This window comes from Lepisosteus platostomus, chromosome 6 (assembly GCF_059453375.1).
Source record: "Lepisosteus platostomus isolate fLepPlt1 chromosome 6, fLepPlt1.hap1, whole genome shotgun sequence".
NCBI classification, from domain to species: domain Eukaryota; kingdom Metazoa; phylum Chordata; class Actinopteri; order Semionotiformes; family Lepisosteidae; genus Lepisosteus; species Lepisosteus platostomus.
The window spans coordinates 51404389-51419752 of NC_142616.1; the positions used below are offsets into that span (position 1 = coordinate 51404389).

Below are 15364 nucleotides of genomic sequence, written 5' to 3' on the forward strand. Positions count from 1 at the left end.
GGACTTTTTACCAGTGCTCACTGCGGCACCTCCCACTACACACTGTCACAAAAGTAACTTCAAATCCCCTAAATGAACACAATATACAATACAGATCAGATACTCCTGATCTCACCTTCTTTTACAAAATGCTTCACATATCATTGCATTTAACGACATTTTAATTTTCTCGTATTGTTCATGCAAACTCTTTGCTGTCCTGTATTTGATTGATCCTTCTGTGTTTTCCCTTCATCTTCTATGTCTTATGTTCTATTTATATTGCAACAGAACTCTTTTTGTTACACTACTGTCTCCAACACAGTTGGTTAAATGACCTGACCAAGAATGAATGGGTCATGGTTAAATGAATTGTGAAGTTGCCTGACTGTCTAGACTCAGATGCGAGTACAGGCAATTGTGAGTGCCTCAATCAACAAGATAATGTAAGAGACTTGGCCTGACTAAACTCCCTAAAGAATTCCCGTTGGCTTACCTTAAATATCAGAGGTCCTATATCTCAGATACACTTTTACATCTTCACTGTCTAATACATACTGTCTGTTGCTTTGTAAGTTATTGTCTGCCTGCTAGAATCTGATCATGTCAGCAACGGCATGATAATCTCTTTGAAGGCATTTTGTAAAATTAAAAGTGATTAACAGTTGACAACAAAAACTGCTGTCATCTTGTGTTCTTAACCAGGATGCTCAAGAAAGATTCATTTATACACTCAAGTGTAACCTATGAGTCACGCCCACTATTAAGGTAAATATTTTAGATAAATGGCTTCTAAAACTGCCAAATGCTGGGGGCCCAAGAATGAACTCAAACCATTAGAAAATAAATGTTTTTGTCTGCTTTGATTTCAAACTTGCTCACTGTGTCTAAATCAGTTTGTTTCCTCTTTCTTTTTTGTGTGTCTACACAGGATCTTCCTGACAAAAACCAAAGCCATGCCACCTCCCACATCTACAAATTTGGGATATACACCTCCAGATGGCGGATGGGGGTGGGCTGTGGTATTTGGGGCCTTTGTTTCTATTGGATTCTCCTATGCCTTCCCGAAGGCCTTGACAATTTATTTCAAGGAAATCCAGGAATATTTCTCCACTTCATACAGTGAAATAGCCTGGGTGTCTTCCATCATGCTTGCATCTATGTATGCTGGAGGTGAGTATATAACAACAAGGAGCCAAACTTGTCCAGCAGGTGGAAAAATGATTGATTACCTATGATCTTGTCCACTTATGCACAAGATAGGCCATGCTCTACATCCTCCATTAATAATCTTTCCAACCTTTTACTTATATTTGTGTGTAACGCCATGTATACAGCTAGAGACTTTTTATTCAAAACCAAGAAAGGAATATTGTATCACAAATTCTACGAAGAAATCTAAAAACTGACTCTACAGCACATTTACGGAATCAATTGTTAATTGTTATGCTCTCTGCATGGCCGCAGATACCATACCTGTGAGACAGCTGTGCTTTTGGGAGAATATCTGTTTCTTTCTCATCGTCTTCTATGAATGGAAATTGAACAGATGAACACTGCATGTGTTAATTTAAGTGATATTGCTGATGTGTACTGCATTTTAAAAATGACTATATTGGGCCTAAAATTAGATTTCTGACCACATTTCATTTCAATAGAGCAAACATCCAGGCCTGTTCTATTGATTGATCATTCCGATCAGCATCAATAGCCTTAGTTTCTTGGTTTGGTATTTTCGACATGACATTTTCACCCATAAATTAAAGCTACAATTTGTAGTCTTTCAGTTTTCCTAAAATGTTATAAATTACCATGTCTGATTTGCATATTGCAAGGTTTCTTTTGTTTTTGTATACAGTACTTTATCTGCCTGCTAGAGAACAAAAGAACTGGTTTAGCCAGTTAAAAAACGGTTAAGTGTATTGGCACTACTTAAATAGTCACGTTTACGTCCTGACATGTAATATTTGTTAACATATATGTTCCACATGTTACCATACAGATGCAGCCATTCAAAATGCGCGGGCGATACCGCATTATTTTCCGGTACGCTTTACGCAGTCTACCGCAAGCTACCGGTAAATACCGCGAGTTACCCGTAAATACCGCTAGTTACCGTAAATTCTCCTATAATACGACAAGCAAAATAATAGTATCCGGAATTTCCGCAAGGTGGAGCTAATAAAGCTCAACCTCTCATGTTTGAGCTGTGGCCATCAGTCTTTAACGAAGATATTACTAATAGTATTAATAATGAATGACCTTGGACAAGCTGTAAGTGTAAACTCAAAGTATTGCCCTGGTCAACATTCTTTTTTTCATTGACCGTCTTTGTAAAAGTAACACCATCACGCATTTGTTTCCAATCATGCAAAGTACAGTGATTCACCATGCCTTTCACATGCTCATAAAAGAGATTGATTTAGGAACATAAACATATTACCGTATGCAAACTGTACTGTATACAGTATGTATATGTATATTTAATGTCTTAACTGTGCCCGTTTAAGTATTGAATATTCATATCTAATTTTACCACTGAAGGGAAATCTTAGTAGCTGAGCATAAAAAGAATAGGAGCATACTGCAACGCGTGTGAAGGCCATAAACGGTATTAATTTTGGAACATAAACATACAGTATATAGCTGGTCTTGGTACTTTAAAGAAAAAAATACACACCAGTATTCCATTTCTCCCTAAACATTTTAAGCTTCGAAGTCTTTAACTAACGTGATACCGGAGTCAACAAGCATACTTTTAGAATTTGATTAAAAGGGAATATAATATGGAATTGCGTATCTAAAGAATTTAATAACGGTATGATTATATTCGTGTGCTGCGACAGGGCTGTGTAGGGCTGTTTCACCTGCCTGTTCATGCGAGCTGTCTTGTAGCCTACTGGTCTAGGTGCGTGACTAACAACGCACAGGTTGTAAAATTCAATATCTACAACGGGCACAGTAAAGACGTTTACAGTAAGTCTTTCTACGACAGACCAACGGACCACGAGTGCCCCTGTCGGTCAACCAATCACGCACCGCGTCATAATGCGTCATGATACGTGATACCGCAGCCAATTACCTGCGGTACGTGTCTGTACCGCTCACTTTGAATGGCTGCATCTGTATATATTGTGAGAAGATTTGAATAACATACGTATCAGTGCTTCTACTGTACCTCAACAAAATGCTGTTGCTTCCCTCTTTTGAATGAGGCAGTTCATATTCCTGTGTTATTTACAGGTAGCGGTATGGCTTGGCCTCTGGACTTTGGTCATTGGGTATAGGGGTTTGATTTGGACATTGTTGTTTGAATAAGGTAATTCCCCAAGATTGCATCAGTTAAACATGATCTACAGTACAGCCTAGTAACAGCATTGCTGGAGTATATGTGTTGTGGATGTGCATTAAATCCAGGAGGACTCTTATACTGTAAGACTACGTAAGATAATTAGTCTTAGTAGTTTAAAATCATGAAACTTTATTCTGATACTCTCATTCAATTTTGTTAACATGTAGGCCTAGTCTGTTCTTTGAGCTGTCGCTAGTCATCTTCATTTAAGTTCATTTGGTAATGATTCCAAAATCATTATTCAACAGGTATCATAGTTCAAATGAAATGAACTGACTCTTAATGTCAGTTCTTGTATTTAAGTGCTTTGATTCTGGAAAATATTAGCCTACTTGGAAATAAGCCAGTTATCTAAATGAACTCTAACCCACGCTTAGCTGGAATTTAACTTCTAGAAATACTGACAAAGGGGTTATTTAATTTTCTTTATGCACTTTAATGTTCAACATCTCTTCTAAATACTGTGAAATATGCAAAGCAAAACCATACAAATTCTGTTAACTGAAGGCAGCTGACTTAATTTGTCATTGGCGCTAAATTAGGAAGATAAAAAGTCATACACAAATGGCTGTTCTGTTTACACCGACTCTAAATGTATGTAAAGTTTTTTTCCCTTTAACTCTTCTGTTCTGTTTCAGCTGTCTCAAACTACATTTTGAACTTAGAGCATCTGATAAGTGAAGTGATGAGCAGTATGTGCATTGCATCTGAAGTAGTCAGTACACGTAATGGGTGTAAAGCATGTGAACACTGTTATGTCCACTCAAAACTATTGATTAATATGCTTGGTCATCTGACATGAATGTGGATTTGAGCAGGAGCATTTCTTATCCATTAAAACCTTGAAGTTGCTAAAACAGTCCCTACCCTTGAGGTCTGTTCTTATGCTTTAAAAAAATAATTAAGATGATATTAAGACATACATTCATCCATTTTCTAACTGCTTAATCCAATTTAGGGTCACAGGGGAGCCAGAGCACACAGTTTCCTGGCATGCAACAGACACAAGGCAGAACACACACTGGACTGGGTGCCAGTCCATTACAGGGCAGATATACAAATATATATTGTTTTTCAACAGTGGGAGGAAACTGGAGCACCAGGAGAAAACTCACCGGAACACGGCAGAACACACAAATTCCCCAGAGATAACATCCCAAATCTGGAATTTAACCTGGGCTCCAGTGATGCAAGGCAGCAATGTTAACCACTGGACACTGACTGGACACCGCCCATGTTAATATTTGAAAATACACAATGACAGGAGATGGTAGATGGGGGGGTACGGACTAAAGTAGGAGCCAAAGGGTATATATAAGGGTATAGTTAAGAAGCAGTTAAGTAAAGTCCCTTCTAAAGAAGAAGATTTTGAGTCTAGATTTGAAAGAGTTCAGGGGAGGTGACTCTCTGATATCCTTAGGGATTGAGCTTCAGAGCTTTTTTTTCAGAGCACAGCAGGAGAGTGTGGATGGGCTTCAGGGACAGATATGGATCAGAACTAGAAGAGCGAAGGTTGCAAAGTGGGGAATAGGATGATAGTAGCTCAGACAGGTACTGAGGTGCCAAACCATGCAGAGCCCTTTAAGTGAACATGAGGATTCTGAAACTGACACAAAACCTGACAGGCTTCCAAGTTTTTGGACATACTGAAGTTTGTTTAATGTGGATTTAGAAACCCCATTGAGTAGAGCATTACAGTAGGCAATTTGGGAGATGACAAATGTGTTGACCAGCTTTTCAGCAGCAGTTAGCGATAACATAGGATTTCATCATGGTGATTTTTCTGAGGTGAAAGAATGATGTTTTAACAATATGTTGCACACGTGGGTCAAATTTCAAACATGAATCAAACATCACCTCCAAGTTTTCGCCTCCTTCAATTTTGACTGAAGCTCTAGTACAGTACCATTCACAGATAGGGTTACTGCATTGGTTTTACAAAGTTGATGGGGGTTCTGGTAGGCATGGCTTCAGTCTTGTCAGTTAAGATGAAGGAAATTTTGAGTCATTCATGGTTTTATGTCAGAAATGCAATTAGAGATGTCAGAGACAGCCACATCAGGGTTTGGTATAGATGTGGATTTGAGTATCATCGGCAGGGAAATGATTTGTGCCATTCGATTTTAAAAGCTGACCAAGTGGGAACATTTAAATGCTGAAAAGCCCAATATCAAGCCCTGAGGTCCAATTTCAGAGCTAAATCCTCCAAGAGAGACAAAGTGGCAGTGATCAGTGAAGTAAGACTTGAACCATTAGGAGCAGTGTCAGAAACTCCAAACACAATCTCAAGACAAGACTCAGACTTTCTCAAGACGGGAAAGTAAGATATCATGGTTAACAGTGTTAAAAGCAGCACTGAGATCAAGAAGAATAAGGAGATAAAGAGAACCAGAATCATAAGCCATTAGAAGATCATTAGTGACTTTAACCAGGGCAGTTTCTATACTGTGAAGATGTTAAGACACTAATGTCTAACACATGGAATAGAAAATTCCTGCTTGCTTGAAGATGTTATATTCCTATACAAAAATACACAATATATATATACAATAAATTCTGTTAAAATATCTAAGATGGACTTAATATTCTTTTAAATTATTACTTTGTTTGCTGAATATGAAAACCTTAAAATATATCTCTACTGTATATATTTATACGGTTAAAATGCTCTTTTGAGATTTGTTTCTGTTGTCGTCTCTCTAATGTTATTTCCTTAAAGTTGCTTATTGAAGTGGCTTGAGATATTGCAGTCAATTCAGTTTAAGATTTTAGAGAGATTCATCAGCTGTTCCAAGGTCACTGTTTCATGATTCTTCACAGGAGTGCCATTTCACTTAACAGCAATAATGGCAGTAAGGATCTAGGTGAAATATTCCTGTGTACTTGCATTGAGTCACAAAGCTTTATCATTTTGTCCTTGGCTGCACTTAGCAAAGTCACCTGACATTTAAAAGGACAGGAATAATAGATCTGAGATGGATTCACATACTGGGATTATTATAAATTGTTCATGAAATAACTAGATTTGCTTTATACCATTTTGACCTCTATGCCCCAGAGATATAAGAACTGGGGTAAGTATATAACTCAATGGAAATTTGCTTTATACATCCACTATATACCCAAAATATAATCCAAAATATAACAGAATTTTGAGCTTAATAAATCTAAAACACATTGGAACTTTGTACTAGTTTTCTTGCTGGAAATCATAAAATTATACTTTTAAATAGTTTAAATGTTTAACCATATAATTATGTTTTTTATTAAGAAGGGGAACCTATAATGCATGCACACTGTACAATGTACATATTACTATTTTTAATGATCTCAGTTGTTTGACCGTTTTGGTTTCAGTTTCTGTTAAGAATTATTCATGTTAAAAATAATATTAGGTATTTTATATTTTGATGCACGTGTACATAGTTGTAAATGTTAGAGCCAATAAAAACTGGCTGTTTTGTTCATATTGTTCTATTTATATGGTCTGGCTGAATAAGATAAAAAGCAAGGAAGACATATCATTTGGAGATAACATGAACATTGTGCCAGTGATAATTGCTTTGCAGCTGGCAGAAAAAAAATGTTTACAATCTGTGTAATCTAGAAAGTATCTGTGTGTTCTGGTACAAGTTGAAAATAATTTACTATGTAAAAATTAAATTACATTGATTTATTACAGATTTCAAATATTTATCATAATAATGCACTTTGGTATACAAAAATCTTCATCTTTTGTTGTTTACATTGTATACTTCAATAATATATGCATTAATCATATTGTTACATGACATTACAGCCCCGACTAACTCTGCTGGTAGAGCCTGAGACTCATAATCTCAGGGTAGTGGGTTAGTGTCCCACGTTTGGTGCAAGATTCTTGCAACCAAGGAAGTCTCCAGTTGTGACAATTACTTGTACCACAGGACCCAGGCTTCTAAGGTCAAGAGAGTGGGACAGTGCAACAGCTTTCCCACTTAAAATAAGCCCCCGCACATGTCTCAGTCATCATCGGACACAACGGACAACGGACCATTGCATACATTATTAAATGTATTTTGTATTTGATATTTAAACTGTTGAGATACTGGCAGTCTTTACATGAATTTCTCTCTGTTTCTGCTTTTTGCTTTATTTTCCTTTTGAAATATCTTGAATAGTGAATCACTGTGGATGTTAAGCAGCTGTATTAGGAAAAGCAAGATTTAGCTTGAAAGACAGGGAGTTTGAAATTGACTACCCTCCTCCTTTGGCTACAGGGGAGGGGTGATATGATATCTTTGAAATATGCAGAAACAAGTTATCCAATAACTATGTCAAGATCTTTAAAAAAAAAACACGATGCTGTGCAATTGCTGTGTTTGCTTACAGTAAATAACTAGAACTCGGATGCAACTGCAATGATTAACGCAGGTGTTCAGAACATTAGACTGGAGGTAAGGGGTTGGCACAAGCTGGTCTTACAGGTCCCCTTAAATTAAAAGCATCAGTAGACTTGGAAAGCTGTTATACTGCTCTAACTAAGACAAAATTAGTTCAATTATTTCAAGAGTTGTGATGAAATAAAAACCAAGCATTTTCCAGGCAGAAAAATCTCCACCCTTTGAAAGTTTGAGTATAATTATTTTTACTTTCATGGTATTTTAGTTTAACAGCAGCTCACTGTCTCATTTAAAACGGCAGTTTACTGTGCCATTTATAGAGGTATAGTTTACAAATCAGCCACAAACTGGTTCTCTCTCAATCTGCTGTTGACATGGGACCAATTTTCAATTAATAGTAATTTTACAATTTAGTGAAGGAGTTTCTTAAACATAGGAATTAAAAACATAAGAATAATTACAAATGAGGAATTTGGTTCATTAGGTTAGTAGCTGACTGATCCAGGGAACTCATTCACCTGAATATCAGTCTCAACAACTTGGCTGGAATGTCTTATTCCAGATGCAGACAACACTTTATATAAAGAAGTGTCTACTGAAGAAAGAATAAGGAAGGAAGAAAGCAATAACTATTTGAAAGATAGAATATATTATCTTTTGTCATATAAGTAATGAAATCAGACTGAACTACTCTATCTGTATATGGTCCTATAAAATGTATAGGATTTTTACCTTGAAAAATGTTTATTTCAGTGACTTTTCTGTATATGACTAATACTTCAATTTTGATTAAAACAAGTTGTTCTTCATTGTATGACTGGTATGTTTTTGAATACATTTCTGCCAGAGCAAAGGAATAAGTCATTAACATACGTAAGCCACTCTAGGCAATTTAATAATCCTATTATTGCTGACCTATGATTTTCAATTATTAGAGGCTTTACAAAACTAGCCTATATATCCAGTCATGCTTGGAATGGGAATAAGTATTTTCAAAACGCATTAACCTTATTGGTCGCTTCTCATTCTTATATTTATTTCCAGTTTATTAATTTGAAATTAATGATAGAGAGATTTAATTTGTTAAATTTTGTACATAAATAAAATGCCTTTCTTATTAGTCTGTATTACAAACATTTTTTTTTATTTTGGATTGACTGAGTTTTTATATGCTTGCTATGTATTTGCAACCCCATCTGTGAGATGACAAAGAGCAAAGTCGCAGAATCAGCTCAATCCATTATTTAACTCTGATTAATGATTCCGTCCTGGAGAAGCTCCGCCACTGAGTGTATGCCTGTTCCCTGCCATGCCACAGAAACCTTCATATTTAGAATAGCACCATTTCATTGACATTTAATGTTGAAACATTAATTAAAAAAAGCAATGCATTTAATAAGCAGACAATTTGAACCAAGGAGCTTAAATTGAAAGAAAGGCAAGAGTGCAAAAGCAGATTTTCAGACCACATGTAAGTACTGAGAGTCTCTGTCCCTGACGCATATGATAAGGTCTTGGTCTTGGTGCATGGCATCAATAAAGTTGCCTTTCTTAAAATGAGAGTGCTGTTTTTAAAATGTTCTGAAATTAAACATTTTAACTGTTTAGGAAGCAGGTACTGCACAGCACATAATGACTTTAATTTTATTATTTATTCTGTTTGGCTTTATCCATCAACAAACGTGGAAACAAATCATTAAATTAAAAATTGAATACGGCTAGGCTGTTTTAACAAGCATTATGTGCTATCATTATGTAATATAATATTAAATCCTTGTTACCACCAGTAAACAATAATGTAAAAAAACTGCTGACATTTACCGATCTTTTCTCACGTGGTGTCAGATTGGGATGAACCATCATATTACAGGTTGTGATGACAAAGTTCTTTTTCAGTGGCCATTAAAAAGGCAGATCAAATGTGTGAATGGATGTGGCAGTTTGATTCAGTTCATTCTCAGCAGATTTTGTCTGGTGCTCAGGAATGCTAGGCCATGAGACCCCTTTATGAAAATTCACAGTCCTAATCCATTCTGCTCTTGTTCACCTTCTGAGCAAGGCTTAGCAACCACATTCAAATAAGGTGTCAGATAACACCACACAAGCAGCTGTAAGCCTTGCTGTGCTTTTTAAAATGGATTTTAGTTTTATTCTGAATTTCCACAACCACCTCATATGGAGCGGGACTTTTACCTTAAGTGACATTTGTGTCTTTTGACATTGGTGTCCCTGATTCATACAATCTTATCCCTTGGCATGGGACGACATAGACATAGTCTTCTCATGTTCTCTGTTTCAGTGTTTGAGCCTTGTCATTAAGACTAAGCCTGTAACCGTAAAGCTATTACTGGCTAAAGAAGCAATCCAACACGTTACCTTTATTCATTATCTGAAGAAAGCCCATTATGAAAAGAATGTGTATTCTTCTTTTTCAAATGTAGAATATCTGAACCAAGGCACTGATAGACCTCATTTTAAAACCATACAGACTCACCCAAAGTCTCCTAAACACAACCCAGAGTATGCTCAGTCCAAGGTTGAACACCCAGCTTTCAGTCACATCGCAAGCCTTCCAGGGCCCTAAAGGAATTAATTAAAACCATATTAAATGCTCTAAATCCTTTTACCATAAACTATAAACCATGTATTCGTTATTCAGAGTACAGAGACCATAACTTAACCCATGTATTAGAACTGTTAAGTATTTATACACCAATAACCATCAACTATTACCTACATCTGGAACTGTCTAATCACATAATCAGATCTATAACCATATCCTTTAGACTGTGACTATATAAGGCATACCAAATAAATAACCTATTAGTTCTTTCTTAAGCATAGCCTGGATTTTTTCTCTTTACTGACAGCTATGTTTCCCCTCTCAGGGAAACTTTCAGCAACTTGCTGAGATGAAGGCTCCTTTCCACAGCTAAAAGATCCAAGGAATGCTCTGTCTTATCACCTGCATTCTATCCAAGGGCTCCCCCACTGCAGAGGTCCCCAAACCCAGCCCCAGGGCTCACCCATTGGTGGGCTCCCCAACACCTGACTCATGGCCTCATCCACTGCTGGTCTCTCCCACACCCGGCCAGCGAACTTAGGCTCAAGGAAACCCCCACAGCTGCCTCTTATACATATAGTAGAACTAAGACCTAAAGGAGCACTCTCACTTCCTTAGTGAGCCATGTGGTCTGAAATCCCTCTGGGATATGTAACCATTGAGCAGCCCCTTTTGGGATTTCCCTCTGGGATTTCCACCAGACAGTCACTACTAGTAGCAGTGACAACCTGCTCAGCCGATCCTGTGTGGCCAGGTACACTATAACCATAACCTTTCCTTGCACCTCCTACACAACAGGAGCTAAATGTGCTGATACTCTCTCTGCATGCTCTCATTTACTCACAAGAAACCTTCTGCCCAAACTGGTGACTGCTTAACCACCTTCCAACCAAGAGCTACACCTCCCTACTAACCAGAGAGCTACAGTAGATGGAGCTCCTTGCCTTCAGAGGTAACCATTGTTCCAGCTCCTCCGGTCTTCTCTTTACTAACCATAATGGATATAACTCAGTCTTAACCCATGTACTCACATTTACCCCTGTCTCTTTTTGAATGTTGTACTCTTCAAATTAACCCATATCTGGTCCTGTACTGTCAACAGACCAAACTCCCCTCACAAAGAAAGATGCCCTGTTACACACATCTTACTGTACCAGTTTTGGTCATACCTTTGTACAGGTATGTTTTAAAAATGTGTAAAAACAATCTATTAATCTGTTGTTAATGATGTTATAAACAGTAATACATCATTATTAGGGGAGTAGGTCAGGCTATGATTAGGATTAGGATTTTCTTACTAGCATGCAATTAATCAAGAATACAGCTCGGTTATTATCACATTAATTTACTATATTGTTTTTATATAGTATTCATAAATGACATTTTCTACCCCTAGTAATGTGTTACCCATATGTTGTTTTGCATCCTAAATAATTTGCACATTGACTGCCTAAAGTAGAAAATATATATTTGTCTTAGTTATCTGCTTGAAAGCATTTTTTAAAGAGAAACTCAATGAATACAATAGATTACCTGGCTGTGGAGGCAGTAAAAGAGACACTAGCCTCTCTCCAAACTGAGTTTAGCATGGTGATGAACTCTGATTGCCTGAAAGGCCTATTTTTGTCACAGTTTTCTCATGTTCTCATATACACTTTCGACTATTTTAAATTACTTTGGGACTCTGGGAAATGTGTACTTGACTTGTTCATTGTGCTGTTAGGATGAGAACGAGCAACTTTCTCTGCTTCTGACATCTCCCTTCATGGGTGCTAGCTAAAGAGAGAACGGGAAAAGAGTATAGAGAACTTAATCTCTTCAAGTGCCTAATTAAAACTAATAAATTCAAGCTACTGTATTTTGGGACTTTATAATGTGATTTGTATTATCTACATGCAGTGGATAATTAGCACTCATTAACTGGTTGTAATCACTGAATGGCAGACCTGTCTTGGAAGGAACTGTAATAGCAGCCAAAACTTCCACTAGTGGCCACTATCATGTGCAAATAGACACACTTGGCATTAGTTCATTAGATTATTGGTGGTGGATAGTTACACATTTTTAAATGGGATATGTCTGGGAAATAAATGGACTCAAGGTTAGGGTCATATTATTCAATAGGCATAATAATCTCTGTGCCTAGGGCCTATGAAAACTTAATGGCCTATGAACAAATGGTTTGACAATGATTTTTGTTATTTGTATGATCAAAACTGTATCAAAGATCACTTCTGGAATATATGCATATAGCAAGGATAGGTTATCTGAAAACATATTTAAGATAATTTTGATCACCCATCTTTCCATAAAAATGTATATACCCTTTAAAATGTCTCCACCAAAGAACTAATGAAACAAAAGTGCCAAGGGTCTACAAGGTCTTTAATCTGGCCCTACTCACAGTGTGAGTTGGTGGTGAGGTTTTGTAGCAGTCTGGGAAGACTGCTAATGAGTTTTTTTGTTTTGTTTTGAAGCCCTGTAATAATCTCTGGAATGTAGGCTCCTGTACTGAGTAATATCACCATTGTGGATTTTAATATGTTTAGATCCCTGGATCCACCTTATTTAAGGCTGTGATCTTTCACAGATGTGTTCGTTGCAACTGCATTGTGTTTTTATATCCTGTTGTCATTTTATGTTTTTCCCCAATTTCAGCTGGTTGTTTCTCAAGTCAGGAAGCCTGTCTCTTTGGAATTCAGAATCACAGATTCCTTACTTATCAAACACTTGAGTAGTTTTCTAAGAATCACATCAAGGTTTATTCTTTGCTTCTGGAAAGGATTCCCATTGTCATGAAATAAATTGTTTTTTTAAAAGTATTGTATCAATCAAAACTACATTGTTAACTAGCTGCTTACTGCAGATGACTATGGTGGAATTGTGGTTTCTTTTATGATATTGCAAGGATAACCTAAATCAAAAAAGCAAAAGCTTCAACACAGTTTTCATTTTCAAATGGGGGAGACTGCTTAGTCTTCATTTATCTTTTACATTTAATTTGGAGAATACATTCCATTTTAATCCATTAAAGAACCTTTGAGTTAATGTTCTTAGAACAATCCAAGGTCAGCCATTTTAAAGCCCAAAATAAAAGAATAACACAACACAAAATGAAGAAAAATCTTGTTCCTAGGATTTCCTCAATCTTGCTAGACTATTGGAAAGAGATTTTACAGCTAATGACTTCTGTCAGCATTGGAACAGATGGAGTGCTTTTTAAGATGATAGTCCTAAATAACGTATTCTAGTAATCTCAGAGATCTTAACCCAGTCTTTGTATTTCTATTAATACCTTTAAGTAGAATAGATTCTAGTATCTTGTCCTTCTTTCCTTGGGTTGGGATTTTAAATTATCAGAAGTGTTTGTTTCCATATTTATTTTAGTTCATTTCATGTCATGTAGTAACTTGTGATTTATTTTTGCAATTTTTAATTGAACGGGTTTATTTTTGTGAAGATGGTAAAATAGTATAAACTTAACTAAAAAATGCAAGAGTATTTGGTACATACATTTTTTAAAGCTCTAGACAAATGTCAATTGAAACACACACACATTCTTATTTGATATTTCAGACAAACTAAGCTTGACCACTGCTTAGCAGAAGAGAAATGTTTCTTTGTAATAAGTAAATACCATATTGGAGCTTGATCTTGTCAAATGCTAAGCAAGGCTTGGCTTTGCCAATACTGGGATGGGGAAACTTCGGAGCAATCCAGGTTGCTGCTGCAAGTACTGGTGGCCCAGTAGGTGGCGCTCACATGGCATTGTTCATAAGTTTAAGAGTGTTCATCCCTGTATCCTTGCTAAATTCCACTCTGTGAAATTGCAGTTGTCTTAAGTTCCCCCCTTCTCTCCTACTGTGTAATGTACTGGCACTGTTGGCCTGTAGTGACTTCCACACATCACCTAGGTGAGCTCTGCACTTCATTGGTGGATAACAAACATGGAATTATTGTCAATGCTAGGAATAATTATTATGTTTATTTAAGAGGTTTTCCATTCAAATGTGATCAACTAAGTTTACGTGAAACTAAAGCATCCCCTTGCACTTTTAAGATGATTAGATTATCTCACTTTAGAAAACACAAAGCTGAAAACATTCACCTTTAGGGATCTTCAGATTGAGAAGAAATTTGGGTGAATCGCGCTTTACAAAATCGTATGTTTATAAAACATTTTTTCAGGATTTGGGGATCGAAAAGTTTTATTTTGTCTAATATAGACATACTGCATTAAAAATATGTTAGTATGTGCTAAACAAACTGAAAATGTTTTAAGCTTTAAGTATTTAATTGTGTCTTTAAAAGGACCAGTAGGATAATATTATCATCACAATTAAAAGTTTTAAGTTTACTTTTGTATGATCTCTGTTTTGACATGTGAAGGACTGAACTTGATGATTTATGCAGATACAGTATTTTATTAATATTATTGGATGAACTGTACAGTTTACGCCGTTGCAACTTTCTGTTCTTTATATATGAGTATGCCCTGCATTATGCTGTGGTAGTAACAATATTGAATCCCCTTTCTTCAGGTCCTGTCAGCAGTATCCTGGTGAACCGCTATGGCAGCAGGCCTGTTGTCATCACTGGTGGAGTTATGTGTGCAATTGCTATGGTAACTGCATGTTTTGGCAGTACCATTATGCATTTGTATATGTGCGTTGGAGTCATTGGAGGTACAGTATTTCATTATTTTCATTTACTTATTATATCTATATAGATGACTTAAAAGCAAATTTATATACACTGTTCTTATTATTCTTGGTTTCATAAGTTTTAAGCTTGTTTCATACCTGAAATGGAATGAAGACAGGTATTATCTTTTTGGTATTAAATATTTATCTTACCTCACCATAAGCTGGACTTTCAAAGTTGTGATACGGAATTAGATGTAACTTTTGATTTGAAAATGAGCACTTTTTCCAAAAGAATACTTGGTATCGTGAAGAATCTGGAATTTAAAATGTTGGAATAATTTAAAATGTTGGAATTCTGTACATTACAGAATTGTGTTCTGTCTAATTTTCATGGTGTTGTCTTTACTACAAATTGTAAGTTGTTAATATTAAATAACACACA

The 15364-nt window shown here is 36.3% G+C and overlaps 1 protein-coding gene across 1 annotated transcript in view; it reads left to right on the forward strand.

The window, feature by feature from the left end:
- slc16a7 (solute carrier family 16 member 7) overlaps positions 1–15364 on the forward strand; it is a 29581-nt gene that overhangs the window by 3423 nt on the left and 10794 nt on the right. The window contains exons 2-3 of the mRNA XM_088636273.1: positions 911–1152; positions 14818–14961. Coding sequence (XP_088492399.1) covers positions 936–1152; positions 14818–14961 — 361 coding nt within the window. The 5' untranslated portion in view covers positions 911–935. The remainder of the gene's footprint in view (positions 1–910; positions 1153–14817; positions 14962–15364) is intronic.